Genomic DNA, 22,806 nt, shown 5'->3' with positions numbered 1-22,806 from the left:
CCGGACTGCGAACTCCCAACTCCGAACTCCGGACTGGATATTTGACTCTGTGATGCGCCAGAAGCCAGTCCGGTTGAAGCCGTACTCCGGACGCTGGACTGCGAACTCCGAACTCCGAAATCCGGACTGCGAACTCCGGACTCCGTGCTAAATTCTTCGATTCACCCCCGAACAACGTCTCCCCATCCAGAAAAACGAGTGATCACACTTTCCCAAGTCCTTCAATGACTTGGAAAACTGGGGGGCAACTGATGGGGTGTGAAAACACCAGCCTCTCACAGGCTGCCACCTGTCCCAGAGTAGGTGAGACTCAGCCTCTCACAGGCTGCCACCTGTTCAGAGTAGGTGAGATCCAGCCTCTCACAGGCTGCCACCTGTCCCAGAGTAGGTGAGACTCAGCCTCTCACAGGCTGCCACCTGTTCAGAGTAGGTGAGATCCAGCCTCTCACAGGCCGCCACTTGTCCTGGACACCTGTCCAGGACACCTCAACAGATTTTCCCTATAAATAGGGGACTAAAGCTCAGACTAATGGGTAATGCGAAAATCCCTTCTCTCCCTAAACTCTTAAGACATCTCCCCTTCACTCCTGCTCATACTGACTTGAGTGTCGAAGGGCCTGTCCGGAGTAAAACCCGGTCTGGTCTTCTGACCTCGCTTGCCTTGTGCAGGACTAAGCACTCACCGCAGGACTCATACTCAACCTCCCTCGTCGCTCGCTCTCAGCTCTTACGCCACTGCTGTATCTGTTACCGATTTTTGGTCTAACAGTAAGTAAACAAAGCTTTTGATTCCTATCTCACCAAAAGGGACCCACTTTCATTGTTGCACCCATTTGAGTTGGTTCATTTTTTATTTCTAGTCCTGAAAAGATAATGGTTTCTATTGCACATATTCCCGGCTATTCGAGATTTTATATGGTGTTAGCCCTTATAGTCCTGTATTTTTCAAAAATTACTGTACGGACCACATCATAAGATGATCCAAACCGTCCATGTGATGGGCTACAATGTAAATAGGTTGTTCCCCAAAAATCATTGCCATAGGATGGTCCTAGCCCTCCAATCTACAGAGCTATCCATCATATGCAGTTCCTCTTAGATCAGAGCGTTGGGATCATCCTATAGAAATGATTTTCTGTGAACAACCTATTTACGTTGTGGCCCATCACATGGACGGTTTGGATCATCCTATAGTGTGTGGCTCGTACAGTACTTTTTGAAAAAACACAGGACTCTAAGAGCTTACACCCTATATAAAAACTCATTTTCCAACTTTGTTTGCTCTCCACGGACAGTAATGTTGGATAAACGGAAGCACCCCCTCTGCTCGTTCATAATAAAGAAAAAAATATTAATAAAAGAAGTGAAGTGAGTGTACATATAAATTTTAAGGGGTGTGATTGTGGGAAAGTAGAAAAAGTATGCCCAAAAATAGTAAAGTTTAGGAAGGATCACAACAAACAGAGAGTGCTGACGTAGAAAACGATAGACACGTAATCCTCACCGTTTAAACAACAAATAAGGACAAAGCAGTGAGGAGTGGAAGAAAGAAAATACTCAGTCATAATTACACTCCATTTCAGTTGCAGAGAGAGGAAAAAAAGGCTAACAAAAATTAAAAAAAAAGAGCAATGATAAATTCGCCCCTCTTTAGGATGATTCGCACCCCTATTAACTTGAATTCAGTGGCTCGAATAATCCTACAGTGGGTGCGAATTTATCATTTCCCTAATGAAAGTAAAAAAAGAGCAATAATAAATTCGCCCCTCTGTACGATGATTCGCACCCCTGCTAACTGAATTAAGTGGTGGGAAACTGGGAATAATCCTACATGGGGTGCGAATTTATCAGTTCCCTACTGAAAATAAAAAAAGACCAATAATAAATTCGCCCCTCTGTAGGATGATTCGCACCCCCTAACTTGAATTCAGGGGTGCGAATAATCCTACAGGGGGTGCGAATTTATGATTTCTCTAATGAAAATAAAAAAAAGTTCTGCACCACCGTTTGTTACACCATACAATTCTCTACGTATGGCAAATGTTGCACAGAGAAAGAAAAATCCGCCCCACGAGGTTTTTCTTTTACTTTTTGTTTTCTTCTGAAATAAAGTCAGAAAATTTAGTTCATGTTTTAGCTAAATTTCTTTCTATATGTACTCCTTTTTCTTCAGCTTTCCTTTGAACTTATCTATTCAGAAAATGCGAGATCCAAACCCTAACCCTAACCCTAAGTTGGAAGATCCGATGGACGATGAAGACTCTATTTTTTATGACAATGGTGATTTCGGATCCCTACCGGACTTCCCATCCCTCTCATCTTCTTCAACTTCTTCTTTATCTACTCGTTCTTCTTCTGCTTCATCTGCTTCTTGGGCCGGATTCAAACCCGAAAATGGAGAAACCCTAGAAAAGGAGCATCAGATTCATGATCTGGCCGTTGATCAGAATCTAGATCATGATTTAGCCGTTGATCTGTCTTTGGATCATGATCTGACCGTTGATCCGATGGGTGTGGATGTTTTTGAGGGTTTAGGAGATATGGATATGTGGGATCCTTCTTCTTTGTTTGATGATGATGAGGAAGAGAATAATTTTGTTCATGAAGAGAATCAAAAGGAGAAGAGAAAAGAAGAGGATCAAAATATAGAAAATCCTTCGGAAGATTTGGCCAAGATTTTCTTAGAATGGCTTAAATCAAACAAGGAATCAATCTCACCTGAGGATTTGAGGAGCATCAAGCTTAAAAGATCGACGATTGAGGACGCGACACGCAGGCTAGGTGGAGGAAAAGAAGGGATGATTCAGTTGTTGAAACTCATCCTTGCATGGGTGCAAAGTCACCATCTTCAGAAAAAAAATTGTACAAATCAGGGTTTTTCTTACCAAAACCCATTGTTTCCACTACATGCACCATTTCCAAACCCTAACCTTAACCCTAATCCATGGACTAGTCCTCAAACACCTTACATTTCCAATCCAACAGTACCCCATGTTCTTATGGGTTATGAGGGTGGTGTTCTTCCTAGTGCAATCTCACCATCGGATTATCAAATGATAGACTCTAATGGGACTAATTTTGGTGCCCCTTATTTTGATCCTTCCACACCTTCTCACTTTATTGGAGGGTTTTCTAATCAGTATAATGAAAATCAGATGTTTTTAGGGAATGGGGAGAGGTTTTTGAAGTTGGGTGCTTCAGCTACGAAAGAAGCAAGGAAGAAGAGAATGGCGAGACAAAGGCGGTTTTTCTCTCATCATCACAATCACCATGGCCACCGCCATCAAAACCAGCATCATTTAAGGGTTTCTAGTGAGAACAACTGTACAAATACAAATCAAAAGAATCCTAACAGTTGGGTAGTCTGGTCTTCTTCTTCTTCTTCCTCTTCGTTGCCTCCGCCGCCACCGGTGCAATCAGAAACCAACTTTCAGGTGCCGGATCCTACCGGAATCCAACAACGGCAGATCCCATTTGACAGGCCTCAGGTTTTTTTTTTTTGTACTCTTTGTTTTCGCATTAAACTTGAACTCATAGTCCGCACCCAAAGCTTCCTTAGCTCTCTTAAGATTGAAAGAATTTTCTGGAAAGGAAAAATATTTTTCTACTTTTTTATAAACTAATTAACTTAGCCAAGCATATTCATATTCAATTTTTACTTTTAGGGACCTAAGACCTTCATTTAATGATAATATCCCACCAAATCATATCATTCCCCTCTGAATTATGTCACAAATGTTTTTATAGCAATCCAAAGAGGGCCTTATAGCTCGCCTAGGAACTACAAGTCGATTTCCATTTTTGCTTTTGTCGGTAGCATTTTGATTGAGAGGATTATTTGTTTTAGAGATAGAGATTATATATTTGCATGTGATTTTGTAGGGATGGAAGCCAGAGAAGAACATTAGGTTTCTATTGCAGAAAGTATTGAAGCAAAGTGATGTGGGTAATCTAGGAAGGATTGTCCTACCTAAAGTAATTTCTTACATTTGTTCCTCATATAGTGATTCATTTTTAGTTTCTTCTATTTATTATTTTTCTTAGTCTAAGCCATTAACTTGTTAATGAATTAGAAGGAAGCCGAAACCCATCTTCCAGAATTGGATGCAAGAGATGGAATCTCCATTGCCATGGAAGACATTGGAACTTCTCGCATCTGGAACATGCGTTACAGGTACATGCAAGAGATCTCACCGTTGGATTAGGTTAAGATCTCAGAATCCAACTGTGTCATCTCATTCTTAACACACACACACTCTCTGGATTGATTTTGGTGTGTTTTTCTTTCAGATTCTGGCCGAACAACAAAAGTAGGATGTATCTCCTCGAAAACACAGGTGAGTGGAAATATCAAACTATATCCGATTACTACTGATATTGGCACTACCATGTTTTTTATATCCACACTAACTCATCTTGTCTTTTATTATTTAAAGAGCCCTCAAAGGCTATTACAATTCCCAAAAAACTGTAAGAATCCATTTAAAGAATAAAAAGACAAAGCTGAGTTTGTGCAACTATTAAAACGTGGTAGTGCTAATATCAGTAGCCTTTTTTTAGTCTTCTTTCTTTTACGTTCATATTGCTTTTGTTTCTTACAGGAGATTTCGTACGTTCAAACGGACTGCAAGAGGGTGACTTCATCGTCATATATTCTGATATTAAATGCACAAAATACGTAAGCCCTCTCACCCTCTTTCTTCCTCCTCTTTTTCCTTTTTTTTTTTTTTTTTAAATTTTCTTTTTCTCAACATAATATTAAAACCAAATACAAAAAAAATATATTATTTACAGATGATTCGAGGAGTGAAAGTGAGGAAGACTGAATCTGTGAAGAACCCAGGAAAAACGCAGAAAAAATTGCATGGAAATGGGGCCCAGTCTTCCTCTTCAGCCATGGAACCCAACTAAATCTTCATCTTTTTTTCTTCCTTTTTTTTTTGGACAATGCAATCAAAGAGAAAATAGTTCACTGTAGATCTACAAATGGACGGTACATACATATTTTCTGGTGGGTTTTGTTTCAAATGTATCGGTTATGAAGCTTGAGACCCGGTTCTACCTTTTGTTATCCTTCACACTAGAGTAGGGATTTGGAAATCCCAGTTTTGTAACTGTTATTGACCCCGGAAAAATGAAGATAAGATTAGAAACTTTTTCCTTATGTATCCGTCTGTAATTATTTAGAAGCTATAATGTGAACTTTTTGGTAGAGGACTTGCAATGGACTTGCTACAGTTAATACTTATTATAGTAGGAGTTTGCAATATATGGGGATTTATGAATTTTTATACGCTATGTGCATTTGGAGTCCAGTATATTTTCAGAACTTACAGTGGGGCCCACTTCATAAGATGATCCAAACAGTTCATTTGTGTGGCCACATCATAGATAGATTGTACCCCGTAGATTTTTTCCATAGGATGATCCCAGTGTTTCAAAACGCGGATGCTGTTAAAACTAAAGCTGGCACGACAGGGTCTGAGTAATCAGTTGATGCGGCTGAGTAGTCAACTGATGGAGTCCATGGTAATGTAACGGAGTTTTGAAACTATGGATGATCGTAATGTTGGGAAAGTTGCCTTATTTCCCACCACCATGGTGTGGTGTGGTGCGGTGGGAAGGCAAGTGGCAAAAATAGAAAGCGTTTTTAGGTTTTATGGGAAAAGCCTAAGTATAAAAAGGGAATAGGATTTTTCTTTTTTTTTTGTGAGTGACTTGGGGTGTGAGTGGCTTCGGGTGTGTTCGGCTGCCTAAGAGGAGAGAGAGTGAGAAAGAGAGAAAGAGAAGAGAGGATGAGGAGGAAGATGATTTCATCTTTTTGGGTTTCTTCTTGGGGTTTCTCTTGGGCTCTGTCTGGATGTTTGAGCATTCTTAAGCATTCTTTGGGTAAGTACTCACCATGGAGGGGGTAAGATTTTAAATGTCTGGAAAAGCAAAGCAAAGAGTAAGTAAAGTTCTTGTTTGGATGCAAAGTTAATCGGTGGAGAGGCGAAGGAGAGGAAGAGATATAAAGAGAGAAAGTTCGAGAGGGCTAAAAATCTCTTCCTTTTTGAGATATTTCATATGGAAAGAGAAGTGCTACCACGTCACTAGACATGCATTAAATTCACTCTTTTCTTTTTTGGTAAACTCTAAGGATTTGGGTGTTACTTTGGCAAACACTACAATTAAACCACAAGTAAAGGAAAAAGTGCTTTTTTACTTGGGGATTGCTTGAGGATCCCTTTTACTTGGCATCCAAATAAAGCCTTGAAGTTCTTCCTTGGGTTTCTTTAGGTGTACGGTCTTGGGTTGAGAAGGCAAGGAAATGGTTGCGGGTTTGGGTTTAATCCATTGTAACCCTTGTATATTATTTCTCTCACAGTGAAGATCGTGTTTCTCTCTCATGGATGTAGGCTTGGCCGAACCACATAAATCTTGTTTTTCATCTTGTGGCTTGTGTTTAATTTACCTTTTTGCTAACTTGTGCATGATCGGTTCGGATTTGCCTGGCGAATTTTCTCAACAAGTGGTATTAGAGCTCAAGTAGAGCGATCGTCGAGGTTGGGTGGAGTGATCATGGGTGTTGTGATTGGACTGCGACTAGAGCCCCTTGTTCGAGGTGGAGCACTGCACCGAGAAGTGGGAGTAATCTAAGATGGCTGTAAATCGAGTTCTACCCAATTCAACATCAACACGTTTGACAGAAAGGGCAGTTTCACCCTATGGCAGATGAGGGTGAAGGACATTGTAGTTCAATAGGGCTTAGCTAAGGTGTTGAAGGGAAATGGTGGCAAGACGGAGAAGATGACAGATGCCGAGTGGGAAGATATTGAGTCGAAGGCGATCTGCACGATTGGGCTATATCTGGTAGATAACGTTATGTTCAACGTTATGGAAGAAGAAGATGCACCTAAGTAATTAGAGAAGTTGGAAAAGTTTTACATGTAAAAAGCTTTGCCAACCGACAGTTGTATGGGCTGGAGATGTAGGAATCTTTTAGAACACATTACGGTGTTTAACGGCTTGTGGATTAGCTGCATAAGGTTAATGAAAAGTTGTAGGAAGAAGACAAGGCCTTTTTGCTTCTTACTTCACTTCTTGATTCATATGACAACATGGTGACAACTTTATTGTATGGTAAGGATACGATAAAGTTGGAGGGTGGTGTCACTCTTATCGAATCGGATGCAGAAGAAGCATGTTCTTAATAGGAGTCGAGAACATGGGTTTGTTGTTCATGGTGGGGATCAAAGAAGAAGGTCGTATGGCAGGGGGATCAGGAAAAGGCAGGTCAAGATCCAGGGTTGGCGGAAAGGATGGGCAATATTACCGTTTCAAGAAATATGCCCACATCAAGCGTGAATGTCTGAAGCGAGCTGACCAGACAGACAATGGTGCTACGAATACTGTGGTGGCGGTAATGGATGAGCAGAGTGAGAGGTTGGAGATGTTCTCACAGTCTCCTCAGGTGGTCGCACTTCTCCTCATGATCGATGAGTGGATTTGAGATTAAAGGTGCTTTGTTCATGTATGCTTCGAGAGGGAATATTTTGATACATTCTCAGAGACAAGGGCGGGTGTAGTGTCCTTGGGTGACGGATTTACTTGTGATGTCACGAGAATTGGGACGGTGAAGATCAAAATGTTTGATGGAGAGGTTCGTACTTTAGGTGGTGTGGCGTATGCCCCAAAGATGCAAGAAATCTAGTACCGCTTGGTCGGTTAGATTCCAAGGGTTGTAGGTTTTCAAAAACAGGTGGAGCTATGAAAATCAAGCATGGCTGTATGGTTCTGGTGAAAGGAGAGAAGTTGGGCAGATTGTATCGTCCGATTGGGGACACGGTGACTAGTGTTTCTAAGATCTCGATGGCTAGGTGGAAATAGAGTAATGACGATGCGCATAGTGTCTCTTTCGCAGTTGGTGCATGGACGTGTTTTTAAGTTGCAGACGATGGTGAGAAGGTGGCAGTACCTACGTTGTGGAGGATGGATCGAGATCCCTCTCCAAGGTTAACTGGGTGAGTCAACGGGTTGTTAGCTGCATGTGTGCATTGGCTATGTTGATCGAATTAGGATGAGTCAGAACCAGGATGACTCAAGGGTGTGTAGCTGGCACTTCGGAAGGCTAATGGTGGTTTATGGTGACGACTGACCGGTGGCAACATCAACAGAAAATCTTCAGGTGGCTGGGAAATAAGACAAGGTGGGGATCGTTGGGAAAGTTGCCATATTTTCCACTATCGTGATGTGGTGTGGTCGGAAGGTAAGTGGTAAAAATATAAAGTGTTTTTAGGTTTTTTAGAAAAGCGTGAGTATAAAAAGGGAATGGGCTGTCTCTTTTTGTGTGAGACGCTTGGGGTGTGTCCAGCTGCCTCAAGGGGAGAGAGTGAGAAGAGCGAGAAGGAGAAAGAGGAAGATGATTTCATCTTTTGGGTTTCTTCTTGGGTTTTCTGTTGGAGTTCTTCCTTTGGTTTCTCTCGGTGTACGGTCTTGGGTTGAGAAGGCAAGGAAAGAGTTGTGGGTTTGTGGGTTTGGGTTTAATCCATTGTAATCATTGTATATTGTTTTTCTCATAGTGAAGATCGTGTTTATTGCTCGTGGATTTAGGCTGGGCCGAAACACGCAAATCTTGGTGTTCATCTTGTTGCTTGTGTTTATTTTACTTTTTCGCTAATTTGTGCACGATCGGTTTAGGATTTGCAGGCCAGATTTTCTCAATAATAACTTTTTCAATCTGTTGAGGCATTTCACATTATAGAGATCAGAGGGTTAGGATCATTCTATGGATATGATCTTAATTTCAGATTTGAAATATAGGCTATAATTTGGGTCTCGTATTTTCTGCTGCCACTTTAGTGAAATTAGAAGTGCATTGAGTAGCGCAATAGGTCTATTTTTTTGTCCCTTTAAGATAAAAGATAGCAAGTTTCTTTTGAATCTAATTCTTCACCCTTCATCTTGTTGGTTTCAATCCAACAATGGTAATGTGTATGACAATGGTTAGGTTTATTTGAAGCCTTCAATGCAAATGCAAATACAAATACAACGGGTTAGGCTTTGTGAATGTTATTTTTTAAAGGGGAAAAAAGCAACTTAGGAAGACTCGTGAATTTGGCTTTTGATAAAGGAAAAGGGTATGCATTTAAAATTTCGGATTATTTTATTATTTTGATTAAAAGCGGGCCTTTATAGTCTGTAAGTAAACTGTGAAATTTTGGTGATTTTATAGTCAATGGAACTATTGACCATAGGAGTGCGACTCGGGCCAGGTTGGGTTGGGTTGAGGCCAACCCTAGCCCAACCCGTGGTAGCATTATCTCAATCCTAACCCGACCCAACCCAGACGTGAGGCCAGGTTAGGTTGGGTTGGGTTGAGGCCAACCCTAACCCAACCCGAGGAGCATTATCTCAATCCTAACCCGACCTCACCCGTAACTCAGGTAACCCAACGGGCCTGTAAATCTCTCAACCTTAATTCAATCTGTCTAACACAATTTTCCAAATCGGGTTGATGGGTCAGGGTCAGGTTGTCCCCGGGCAAAAAATGAAAAGAAAAATACAAGGAATTGAATATTGGGTTCCAGTTCCGGTTCGGGTTTCAATAAAGTCATGATAAAATTAATGGGATGATGTCGGGTTCCCCCTGGCCCAAACCAAACCCGAGGGAAGGCAAACCCAACCTAAGCCGAAATAGGGTTAGACCGTCAGTTTCGGGTTGGGCCCGACCCAAGTTGCACCCTTAGTCGGTCCCGGGTTTATCTCATCTCATCTTAACCTTGGATAGAGTTATTATCCTTTGTTCACGTGGATCTTTGGTAGTGGATTTACATATTACAAGCACAAAATTAGGAAACAACGAACAATATATTTCAGGATAAATTAAAATTGATCTAAGCAGAATAGCTAATCCCAATAACAGCTTATCAAAGGATTTCTATCACCATGAATAACAGTCTCAATGGAGGATTGACATGGCTTGATATATAATATAGGAAGAATTTTTGGTCATTCTATAACTGTTTTATTAAGAGAAGAAAGATAGTGTAAGCAAGGTTTTAAATTTTTTATTTTTTTTTACACCGCCACAGCCTTTTTTGTCACCATGCGAAGCCTCTGCACATGGGGCCCACCTCCATCAATGTCTTTGTCCTCAGCTCATCATCAAAACCCTACCTACACCAAAGTCCTCCCCACTTGATTTCTCTTCTTTGGACCCAATGCTCCGTTTGGTTGCTCGGGAGTTGCTCGGAGAGTAGTGGAATCATGAGTCAAAAGGAGTCAAAGGAAGGAGACAGGCATTTTGATTTGTCTGGAATTGCCTTGGAAAATAGTGAAGTGGTGTTTGGTTGCACGACTTATCCTCGGAGAGTGGGAGAATAAGTAAGGGTGCCATTACCAATATGAGGAGAGAGGGAAGAGAGAGAAAGAGAGAGCATCGTTCCCTAAACAATTAAATCAAAATTCTTTGCTTTTATAAGGATTTTCTTTAAGAGGGGACAAGGAATCACGTCAGCAGACAAGTAAAGTAATTATTAAATGGGAGACATGCAAGGGAGTCTAATGCTATTTTGGCAACCAAACATAGAATGAATTGCCAAATCAAAGCCAAATTTGGCTTCCAGCGGCTGCCGAGCTTTTGTGCAAAATGTGTAGAACAAAGTGATTAGTGCCATTATCAAAATATTCTAGTGCGGATATCAGTTGAATACATAGGGAGAGCAATGTGGTTTGTAAATAAAGGGTGAAATACTGAATAACTGGGTATTTGCAATTTCACAGGAAGAAGTAAAACGGGGTAGATTTGAATTATACGAAAGATTTTGGCTCTTACGTTGTTGGAAAAGAAAAAGTAATAAAGGCTGCCATGCTGCCAAACTGCCTTTGTCGCCACGCCATCTTTCATCCGGGCCCACCTCCCCATCATCTTTAGTAGATAAATGGAAGAGATTTTATGATGTGTAAGCCCAGTCCCTTATTTTTCATAAAGTACTGTACGGACCACACCATAGGACGATCCAAATCGTCCATATATTTCTATAGGATGATTATGTTATGGCCCATCATATGGACAGTTTGGATCGTCCTACGGTGTGGTTCGTACAGTACTTTATGAAAAATAAGGGACTATAAGGGCTTACACAATATAAAATCTCGAGAAGTAGATGGAAATGTTAATTTGATAGCTTACCATAAGGTCATTTTCTTCACGAAAAAAGTGAATTACAAGGTAATGATAAGAAGTATATGACTATTGTTGTTAGCCATAATGCACTGACAACAATAGACCCGAGTTAGCCTTGAATTTGACAAGCTTGATGAGAATGCTAGTCTCTGTTTCTACAGCAAATAAAAACTAGAATGAAGGAGCAAAACTACATAAAAAGGAGGGAGCAAAAAGGCCTCTAGAACTTGTAGAAATCACAAATTTAGTATTCTATGCTCTTAATCTGTTTGTAATGGTGGATTTGAAGTTTTTTTTTATAAATATACTGGAGGCTTTTCACCTAGCTAGAGATCCTAATGATAGCACTCTTCTAGATACCCATCCGAGCAACCAATGACCAATGATACCCAACCAATGGCACTCATCCATCGACCCATACAAGTACACCAAATAGTGCCTCTAGTCCCCTACATCCCACTATGCCGTACACGAAACTTGCTATTAGTAAAGCAAGAACTAGGACTAGGAAATGCGTTATAAGCTCCTCTCTCCTCCCATCTCAACTTCCAATGTGGGACTAAACTTTTAGTCTCCACAAGCCTATTGCAAAAACACTTTGGAACACTCATTTTCAAAAAAAGCAAAACTCTTTTTTTCTTTTATCATTTAGAAAATATTTTCAAATAATCCCCCACCATTTTCAAAATAAAAAAATAGATTTCATCATACTTGAAATTCTCATGCATAAATGAAGGTATAAATGCTGTGATTTGAACCTTCACTTAAAGATAACTTGAATTGCATAATAGAATATCCATTCTTAGTCATTGTGGTCTTATGATGTTATCTAAGGAACTCAGTCATAGTGAAAAATAGTCGTAAAATCACGGCAATGATGCTAAAAATGGAGAGGTCTATTTATGGAGCGTAATGATTCATAAAATGTTCCGAGGACTATTATGCTACCACATGTTTTATCTTCGCTTTGGCCGAATGCCAAGGCCGAATGTGAAACCAAAATAAGACACAACTGCAGATTTAACTACTAAGGCCAAATGCATTGTTTTTTTTTTTTTTTGAAAGATGGCATATTTTATTGATACTATAATAATTACAAAGGGGACTAGGGATCCCTCCTACATTACATAGTATCAAGAGGCCTGGCAGGATATACCCTAAGTCAAGCCGGAGATTATACCTCTGAAAAGGGACCTGAACTTTTCCGAACCTTTACATTCCAAACCTTATAGTGGACATTCCACCCGTTCCACTCAGACCCCCAGCCTGAAGCCACTCCGAAATTTATGATCAAAGAATGCCAGGTAGTGGTAGCATTTAACCAAGATCGTCAAGAAGGCTTTGTAAAAAGGACTTTGATAAGGTGGCTGATTCCGGATTCCTATTCAGAAACACTGGGCCTTTTGGAGTTTCAATCTCCTCCTCCAAATAGGATATTATCATCGTCTTCGAGGCCCTCCATGTTCTCTGTTGATTCCTACTATTTTCTAGAAATCTGTTAATGGAGGCTAATCTTTCGTCATAAATCATCCTTCTTATCTTATGTAGGATGGTTTCCAGCACCATGATTTCCATAAATAAATTCCTCTTACACCCCCTGGGCAAGATGAGGATTCCTGCTGGTCGGGCACCTGACCATCCATCCTTACCTACAAAATTCAATGTCCACACTTAGTCCTCGCATCCAATAAGCTCATTAAATAAGATACTACCTTCCAAACTATTATTTCCTTAGGGCAAATCATTACTTTTCAGGGTCTTTTCGCATCTACACCTACCATACTATTAATTTCCTTTGGGCAACTCATTCTTTATCAAGATCTTTTCGCGTCTTCCCAAGAGAGAAACCACCTACTGCCATCATTTTAAATCAACAGAAGCGTACAGAAGACTCCTTCCGTTACAGGGATGATTATGACACCGCTGGAATCAACACTAAATAACAGTTATATGCAACCCTTTCCACTTCCCAGAATTAACGTTGATATTACTTTCACCAGTAAAGATAGTCACTCCATTACCTGACACATCACGATAATTTCAGTCCCTGAGGCCAAAAGTTTGAGTAGACAAACATCTTTTCCCCAAGTAATTCCATCTGGCCCAACCTAAATGGTGTGGGGCACCTCATCCACATGAGATGCCGGCCTCTCGTGGCGGGATGGCCCTACCAAAGGTGTCATTCTTTATCAAGGGTACCTCCTCTCGTTCTGGAATCGGGTCAAGGGAAGGACCCATTTTTTCATTTAAAGAGTTCCTGGAGAGGATCTAGCCCTGGAGCCTCGTGGGTACACCTCTAGGCTTGAATTTCCTTACGTGTCTGTAGACACCCCATTTTGACCTGACCCCAATATTCTAAAAAAAAAAAAAAAAAATCCCTAAATCGAATTGAAAATTCCCCAAACTCAATTTTCAAGCCCCTGAAACCGATTCCCGAAATTTCTAGGACTTGAGGTCCAATTACAGAAAAGCCTGAAAAATCTGAAAATGCCCGCTTGAAAATCATTTCCGGAAATACTCTGAAAGCCCCAGTATCCCTAAACCCCATTGATATTCCTTCCTCTTCTATTCACCCAGACCACCCCTCGTAGTTAAAAGAGTAGTCATAAATACACTTGAAGAGGGTTGTCCAAGGGATGAATGGGGGCATGAATATATCATTTCCCCATATCCCACGCAACTAGGGCATCGAGAAGGAGATCGATTTTTTTTTGGGTTTTTCTTCCTCTCGAGAGAGGGCAGCCGCAAGGGTGGAGAAGAGAGATTAGAGGGAGAGATTGAGGGAGAAGGGAGGGATTTACAGCCCCATTGCCACCACCACCTCTGCAACCACCATCAACCACCGTAACCCATATTCACCTCGCCACCGCCCTTCTCCTCCTCCTCCATGGCCGCCGCTACCTCCATCCTCTTGGAACCATTAAAACCCATCTCAACCGTCCTCTTCTCCACAAACCCCATCTCCATCTTCCTTGGCCACCCTAACCGGAATCCGGCAAGGATCCCGCTCCCAGCAACCCACCGAAAATCCACCTCCATCTCCCACTTCATTCTCCCCATTTCTTTTCTCTTCTCCTTCTTCTCCGGCGAGCTTGCCGGAATCCGGCAAGCCTCTCCACAACCCACCAAGCCTCTCCACAACCCACCCAACTCCGGCCGGCCACCGAACTCCACCCAAACCCTCTCCTCCACCTCATTACTTTCCCCAACCCCCATTAAACCCCAAGCCTCTCACCCCATTCCAAAACCCATTTCGCCACCACCCAAGCACCTCCGGCCAGCCACCTCCCCCCTCCTCCTCATTTTCGTCCCAACCTCCACCTACACAATCTCTCTCAGCTTTGCCTTCATCTTCACTTAGATCCACCATTTAAACCCCTCTCTCTCTGCAACCTCCACCGCCAGCCGGAATCCGGCGAGGCCAAACCCATCTCCGGCCACCAACCCACCGAAATCCAAGCCACCATCTCCCTCATTCTATCCCCTCCATTTTCCACCTTCAAACCCCTCTCCACCCCCATCTCTACCCAAAACCCATCTCCAAACCCACTTCGAAAAACCCAAGATCCGGCCGGCCCATTCTCAGCCACCATCCCCATCTCCTACACCATCAAAACCCCATTAAAATCCATCTCTGCAACTTCTTCCTCCATCTTCTCCACCCCCTCTACACCACCCACCTCCGTCGGCAGCAACCTCCACCACATCAAAACCCATTTCTTCTCCTCCACCTTCATCTCCATCCACACCACCACCCTCTCCTCCGGCCGTACCTCCCCCTTTGCCTCCACCAGCCGCCATCCATAACCCCCCATTTCTTCTCCTCTCCCTTATCATCTCCGACCACCTCATTTTTGCGAGAAACTGCAGATGTTTCTTATTTGTATCTAAAAAATAGAAAAAAAATACAATATACAGAGAGAGAGAGAGGGTAAGTGGTTCATCTTGGTTTCCTGTTAAAGAACTCCGGCAAAGGCGATCCAAGGTCGTTCCTACTCGGTAATCCCTTTCCTTGTCCTCTAATTTCATTGGTAAAATGCTTTGATTTCTAGTTAAAAAGCATAAACTCAGCTTGTTTCCTCTGTTCCAAGTGATTTCCTGTCTGAACATTTATAGAAACTGTGATACTCTTTGAGGGAAATGCTAATAAATGTCATCGGTTAATTGCATAGGCAAAGGCAGCAAAATCTTAATACCCACTTCACATTCTTGATTTCTTGCACCGCTTAAGTTAAATGGTTTTACACGATCTGTTATGCATCTTATGACCAATTGTATTGCATGTGGACTTTGGAAGCAAAATGCGCGAGCTATTAGTTCAAGGTATTATTGCAAGGGATGATTTGTTGGCCTCCATTTCCTTATAGCAAGGCTTTTACTTGTATTGTGGTTGGAATTGGAAGGTGCCCTGTTTGGATTTGCCAATTCGAAAATTCACTATTTGGGCTCATTTGGGTTAGCGGAATTCAGGAGGACTTCACTTTAGCTTAGGGCATATGGGGGTTTTGGATGTAATCCCTTGTTGTAGCTTTTCATCTTGATTTGTGTTCCTCAATGTGAATATTCGAACTATGCAGACATGGGGTATTTCCTTGGGGTACTCTTTGCATCTCGACATCCTGTCGATTTTGGGAACGCCTCGTCGGGTCACGGCTATGACGGAATGTATCTTGAGCCAACCCCTTCCCTTCCTGCCTTAGAGTTTTCGCAGGTTAAGGGATTTCTTCCCTTTTAGAGTCTGTCATAGAGAGTTTGGGAGTCTGTCCTTCCATCTTTCGGAGTCGGTCTTCAGCATAGGAGTCAGTCCTATCATCATTGGGGTTAGGATTCTGTCCGCCCTCTCATCAAGTCGTGTGATTTTCTATCCGCTCCTGCAAGGTATAGGATGCTGTCCAACCCTTGCAGAGTTGTTTTTCTGTTCGTTCCCCCCGCAAAGCATAGGATGCTGTCCAATCTTTGCGGGATATCAGGAATCTATCCTACCCTTATGATGATAGGATTCTGTCTTCTTGTGTCAAAAATTCAAAAAACGTTAAAAACATCTGAAAAACCAAAAAAATCACAAAAATCTCGAGTCATTAGGAGTGTAGTTAGGAAAATCTGGTCCGAACTACGGATGGTTTGATCCCTAGCTGAGGGGTACGTAGGCAGCTCAGGCGTGCTGCTGGCATCCTGAGTCCAGTCACCATTTTTTTACACCATTTTTTTTACACCATTTTTTTACACCATTTTTACATCACCATTTTTTTTTACACACCTTTTTTTTAAATCACCATTTTACAAATATTTCTCACCTTTTCGTCCACCCAAGTTCAGTCAAACCTTTTTTAATGAATATTTTCAAACATTTCAAAACAAAAGCAAAAATGGGCAAGGATGGTGATTGCCAGGTCACTCGGAGCCCTCTTTTCATTCTATTTCCGGTTTTCATCGTGATTTTCCGGTTTTCATCGGTTTTCTGACGTTTTATCGGGTTTTGGGACGGGCGATGACGTAGCGTGGCCCCTTTACAGGGATTGCCCTCGCTGAGCCCAACGATAGGTCATGACGATCGCGAGACTTTTCCGATCTTCAGCAGATTAGAATCGCCGGGCTTGATTCATTTTGAATCGCCCTCTGAGCCTATCGTGTGTTCCATCTTCTTTCCCCTGGCATTTTTTTTTGTTCTCACATGCCGTTGATTTTCCGATTTCTTTATTTTCTTACACCTTTTAGCTTGCTGTGTGCTTATCTTTGATTTCTCATGCATTCTAGTTTGTTTGTTCTTCTAGCGTGCGATCGATTGCCATTTTCTTAGTCTTATCTCTTGCATAGGCTTGCATGCTAGTGTGTTTACTTTACTGCTTTGATTGCTTAGCTATAGCGTTTATTCATTCGTCTTAGCTTGATTATCTGTCTAAACTTAGATATTTGCTTTCCTTATCTCATTATATCTGTCATTATCTGCTTAGCTGTAGCTATGCATGCGATTGTTTATTACTTTCTTAGATGTGATGAATTAGGATTAGATGCGATGAGTTAGGATTTGGATGTTCACTTTCTTTGCCCATCCCCGGGTCATGCATGCTCAGATAGACGTTTTCTCGGGGATGATTGTTCCCATTTCACATGATTTTTGCCCAAAACTCTTCAAGTTTAAAAAAAAAATGGCATAAGAGACCAGGTGCTTGCACTTGGGCGAATTGGGGGCGCCTAACCCCTTCCCCATTCGTCATCAGGCACGGACCTTTTGTATCTCTGGTTATCTGTTGCGATAGAGCACAGCATGAGATCCAGGGCCTACTTCCTTGGATGGCGACTCTTTCTTTGTTCAAGGTGCGTCTCGAATCCGGGCTGGTCCCCGAATCAAGATGTATCTCACTTTACATCGCCGCTCATGCTGTGAGGGGCACTCTTTCGAGAGTTCCTTGGCGGAGCTCTCCTTCACGTGGATGATCCTGAGACTCGCGTGGGGGCACGTCCCCCCGCGTCTCTCGGATCGGGGTCCATAGTGTCCAGCTGTAGCGTTGCATCTTACCGAAGAAGATTTAGGAGTCCCATAGATGATGTTTCTCCAATTTTTCCTTTCATCCACTAATCTTCCTTTCCTAGACCAGGAGCAAAAAGGACTGACACAGCCAGAAGGTCGCATATGATGGAACCCCTTCAGCTTTAACACTTTTTCACGGGCAAAGGCTGACGCTTCTGACACAGAAGAAAATTTGAAATTTGAATTTGATGGGATAGGTCCAGTGGGTTCAACGGCTCTCCAAGCCAGGTTTTCTGGCGAGATAGCAGGCTGTAATTCCGACGCCAACGCAAGCTTTTTCTGAGTTAGAGAGTCATGATTCAGAGGGCCACGATCCTAAGGGGGAGGGGACCTCTTGAGGTGAGAGTGTGGAACCAGAGATTCTACACAAGGAACCAAGAAACGCCTGTGGCTCTGAGATTCAATAACAATTGTATAACAATGACCTGAGATTTGAATTTGAATCGAGGGCGGCAGAAGCTTCCACCAAGGGGCGAGAATTTTGGCCGACACAAATGCCATACTTTGATTATGACTCCCTTCCATATTTACTTCTAACACTCGACAAAAGAGGTTACCCACAGCTTCAACTGTTGATGTAGCCCATACATGAAGGGGGATGCCATAGAAACGAAACCAAATTTCCTCTAGGCCTGGGATGAAGTCTTTATTCCACGGAAAGAGGGAATGCAGTTGATCATCCCACATCTCATTACCTTTGTCCAGAATTACTTTAGCTTCCTCCTCTGATTCAAAGATAAATAATATTTCATCTTTTGATAAAATACATGGACATTCCAGCAGCGGGAGGTTCCAAATTCTCTACGCCCATTCCCAGATATCTTGAATCGTCCCATAGATATCCTTTCTTTTCCCAATTAAGCAACTTTTAAGTGAGTTTAACCTTGATACTACCTCCTTTCCTAAGATAGATATGGCCGGGATGTCTCTCCTAGGGGTTAGAGAAATCACCCAGGAATCGGGCCATCGGTCACCTTCATTACCCATTCCAATATCCGGGTTGTTTTTCTCGCCTAGGAGTGAGATTCCGTCATTTCTGTCCGTACGACATCTTTGGTAGCTGACTCGCCATCTAAAATTAAGATATTTACAGGAAAGACAATTCCAATCGTTTATTTTTTCTAACCACCTCCAAGATTGTCGAACATTGACTTCATTCACGGGATCCCGATTATGTTGTTTAACCCAACAACAAGATCGCCTCCATTTAAAGTTCCAATAAGCACAGATATCGCAGCACCAATCCCCCATCCTTTTTTCCATGTATGCTTCCCCTCGTAGAACTTAATTTGAAATTATCTGTCTTTCAACGCACTCACAATAAATGAATCTTTGACTAGTTAGCTGGTTTGAATATAGATTTCGGATACATGTTGGGGACTCACACATTTCCATCCCTTAAAAGTGTGTATACCATTCTATAGTATAATGACTGAAGAAGACTGACTATGCTGCTACCCCTTCCGTGGTTCATAGATCAACTTCCAAATGCGTTGTTGTGTTAGAGGCTTTGTGTCAACAGATAACATAGCAAAGCCCTTAACTAAAGCATTGACTCAAAATTTATTTGTGAAACACTTAGATAGGATGTATTTCAAATACATATGCATAATGGTTTTGAATCGAAGTGAGAACTTGTTAGCATATTGTGCTCTCAGACGCACTTTTTAGCATAAACATTATCAAAATTTATATAGTTTCATATAAACAATTTTTATTGCATTTAGTATCATGTTTTAGTATGTATATACACATTTTAATATCACATATGATGTTATTATTAGGGTAGGTAACATTATAAGAACACTATGCCGAGGATTCACAAATCCAAGGTAGGAGATGTAATTCCCATTCCTCATAGACCTAAAAAGGTTCACAAATGAAAACAAGACATGACATCTCATCCCAGTACAAATGTCACACGCTGAGCCTCTATATTGTGGGATGATCCGTCTGTCATTGGGGTGAAAACCCTAAGGGACCGTTTGGATAAGCGGATTTTAGAATCTGGAATTTCTTCAAAATTATAGCTAAGAGACGAGAAGAAGCTGACCAGCCGTCTTTTTTTACTCATTTTTTTACTTCTCACCCTTCTTTCCGTCAGTAAGAGAGTAGCAGATCTTCCCATATTTTCAGGTTTTAGAAATCTCCAGAGAGATTTTTAAAACCTGAGAGATTTCTAAAACCTGAATTTCTCACTTAAAATCCAAAAAACGCTATCTGGACAGCATACAACAGCTTGATCATGAACCCTCTTTTACACTGTTTTCAAAATAAAAATTTGGATTCTAAAATCGGCGTATCCAAATGGCCCCTAGGTATGTATATGAGTGTTTGAAATAGGTTTACACATTAAAGAAATCTCACTTGGTAGAATGAATTATGGATTTTGAAGTCGGGGAGCTATTCTACTAGGAAGATAGATATCTTTAATCCTCAAACCTAAGAGATTCATAATTTCTTGTGGTCTCACTATGTAACTTTAACTTTGTTAATTTGTAATGCCTAGTAAGGATCTAAAAAATGGGCGCATTTTGCATACCGAGCTCTTGAAGTTAATGGATGTTCAACAATGAATCCACCACCCCAATAAAGAAAAATAGTTAAGGCCCTTAATATATCTAACAACAGTATGCTAAAATTATTTCCTTAGTAGAATTTCAATCTATATGTTGTATACTAAGTTTTTTTTTTTCAAGAATTTTTGAAAAAGCTTTTGGTAAGTCTAAAAACCAAATGTAGGGCACAGTTAGTTTCTAGACCTAAGAGAGATGCATTTCACCCTTAAAATATTCCATATGTAAATATTGACAGGTGGGAGGACTAAATTGAAAATCTTACATCATATGTTTACTTACAATTTTTAGAAGAGAAATTATATGATGAAGGCACGATAGAAGTACCATCCTTGAGTTACATCATATAACTTCTCTTTTTATAATATGGAGATTAAATTAATTAGCAGTTGTATTGATGGACACTAACTGTAATTGTGGAAGTCTAATATACTTTAATAGAAGAAAAAATTAGTTGGACAAGGGTTGTTATTAGATTATAAGCAAGCTTTATTTCTCACTTGCCCACACTCCTCATTAAGGAAACCTTAGAAGATCCCACCCAAAATACTCATTAACTTGTGAACTGAGCTCTGTAAGGAGTTGTACATGAATTTGAAGAACCCATCTCTAAAATTTGTGGTGCTTTCCATGGAAGAGTGGAGCTTAGTAGCAAGGGATGGATTGAATGGAGGAAGTAAAGTTGAACTTCTCTGATCGTTAAGTCCATTGATTTTTCTTTTGCCATTTTCTTGATCAACCATAAATATTGAAGAGATTATGAGTTTAAAATTAAAATTACACACCCTCTAGGGCCCGTTTGGATACCTCATTTTTTGTATTTGTAATTGTATTTGAGTTTAGTATACAAAATAAATTGTCCTCATGCTCATGTTGTACGAGAGACAAAGAAAGGTAGTTGTTACTCAAGGGGGAGAGGTCCCGGAGCGGAGAGGGTAAAGGAAATTATCATATATATGGATTTTCAAATACTGTTTTGCACAACATATTTAAAAATCACATTTTTTTTTTCACTATTGTAGCTGATTTAGAAATCTAAGGAATTGATCCAGATCCAAATCTCAATACAAACAGGCCGCGCTGCCAAATGTGAGAAATCCAAATCCAAATCCAAATCTTGTGGGTATCCAAAAGGGCCCTTAATGATGGAAATAAAATCAACTTTCAGAATCATTACCGTATAAGTCACCTCGTGATGCTCTACAATATCAACATGTGTTAATCTCACGTACTCCCCTTGACCCTTGTAGGACTGAAAAAATTGTCATTTACCATTGATAGTAAATGTGACTTTTTTGTGTAATCACTCTTGTAACTACCAGACCAATAGGAAAGAAATTACATAAATATGCTTGGTCTCCGATTGTAGTATAATGCCACCTCACCCGTTAGGGACATGTTTGGCTTGTATGAAAAACTTTATTGACGGAAAATTTCTTCTTTTCAAGATTTTGAGGAAAATGATATGATAATGGTTAATTTAGTAGGATATTATCATAAATTGAAGCTCCCATGGCCACTGAATAAAAATTGAATAGGGTTGGTTCCAATCATCATATCAAGAGTGTAAAAAAGTAAGAATTTTTTTCTACCATAAATGGTTTCTTGCATTCCAAACTGTCGTGGGCTCCTCGCGAAAGCAAAGATCTCACATCGGAAACGTGAATGGATGTGGAAGGGCTTATAAGGACTTGGGCACCCTCCCCTTAATGGTTAGCTTTTACGGATGATTTCTACCTGCGTCCCAACAAGTGATATTACAGCAGGGGCATGGTAATCCCGGTGTCTATCCTCGAGGATGGAGAAAATCCCTTGGGAAAGATCCTTCCCAACATTACTTCCGCATATGGGAGGGATTGTTGGGGGTTCCACACGAAAGCAATGATCCCACCTTGGAAAAGTGAATGGATGTGGAAAGGCTTATTAGGACTTGGGCACCCACCCCTTAAATGCTAGCTTTTAAGGGTGAATTCTACTGGGGTCGCAACACAAACATCCCTTATTATTTTCTCTTATTTTCTTAAAATTTACAAACAGTCACATGACTATTTTCTCTTAAATTTCACATAATTAATGAAGAAACTAAACCCAATAGGGGAAGCTTGATCGAAAGCTCTTTGTCATCTACCTTCAGTTCATAGATTACAATAGGGGGACTCTAATTTTAAAAAGTCTGAAAAGAGTGCAAAAATCACGGATATGATATAATTCATTGTTGCCACTTTTTCCTAAGGGTTGCTTCTCCCTTTTCTGCTTTTGTGTTTCCTAATCCCAACTTTTCATGATAATTAGTAAAGAAAGGGAACTCATAGCTCACCACTTTGTGTTTTTTACACTGCCTCTTCACTCTTTGTGTAGAATCTTTTGTAAATTGTAACGGTCAAATGAGTTCAAAAGTAACAATAGGGGTGGAATTATCAAATCCCCTAGAAATGTAGTGTAATGGAATATAAATGGCAAAAGTAGAAAAAAGCTGCGAGAGAGAGAGCTTCCTCCTTATCTATATGTAGAGAAAGGGCAGTTAGAATCTCTCT

At 41.0% G+C, this 22,806-nt stretch overlaps 1 protein-coding gene across 2 annotated transcripts; it reads left to right on the top strand.

Annotated features, from left to right (window-relative positions):
• Window positions 1–2,139: 2,139 nt before the first annotated feature.
• On the top strand, window positions 2,140–5,212 carry ABI3 (AP2/B3-like transcriptional factor family protein). Of its 2 annotated transcripts, none has more exons than XM_077373762.1 (6): window positions 2,140–3,488; window positions 3,883–3,975; window positions 4,077–4,174; window positions 4,291–4,337; window positions 4,602–4,678; window positions 4,795–5,212. In XM_077373762.1, exons 1-6 carry the CDS (start codon window positions 2,154–2,156, stop codon window positions 4,909–4,911), a joined length of 1,767 nt encoding a protein of 588 aa, XP_077229877.1. In that variant the 5' UTR covers window positions 2,140–2,153; the 3' UTR covers window positions 4,912–5,212. The 2 variants fall into 2 exon arrangements, with proteins under 2 accessions (XP_077229877.1, XP_077229876.1); XM_077373761.1 differs by having other exon boundaries at window positions 2,141–3,488; window positions 4,074–4,174.
• The last annotated feature ends 17,594 nt before the right edge of the window (window positions 5,213–22,806 follow it).

The sequence above is a fragment of the Tasmannia lanceolata genome, unplaced genomic scaffold (genome assembly GCF_043159265.1).
Source record: "Tasmannia lanceolata isolate RefF3 unplaced genomic scaffold, GAP_Taslan_0.1 ptg000037l, whole genome shotgun sequence".
NCBI lineage: Eukaryota > Viridiplantae > Streptophyta > Magnoliopsida > Canellales > Winteraceae > Tasmannia > Tasmannia lanceolata.
The sequence above is the reverse complement of the archived record's forward strand: the minus strand, read 5'-3'. Positions and strand labels throughout refer to the sequence as shown.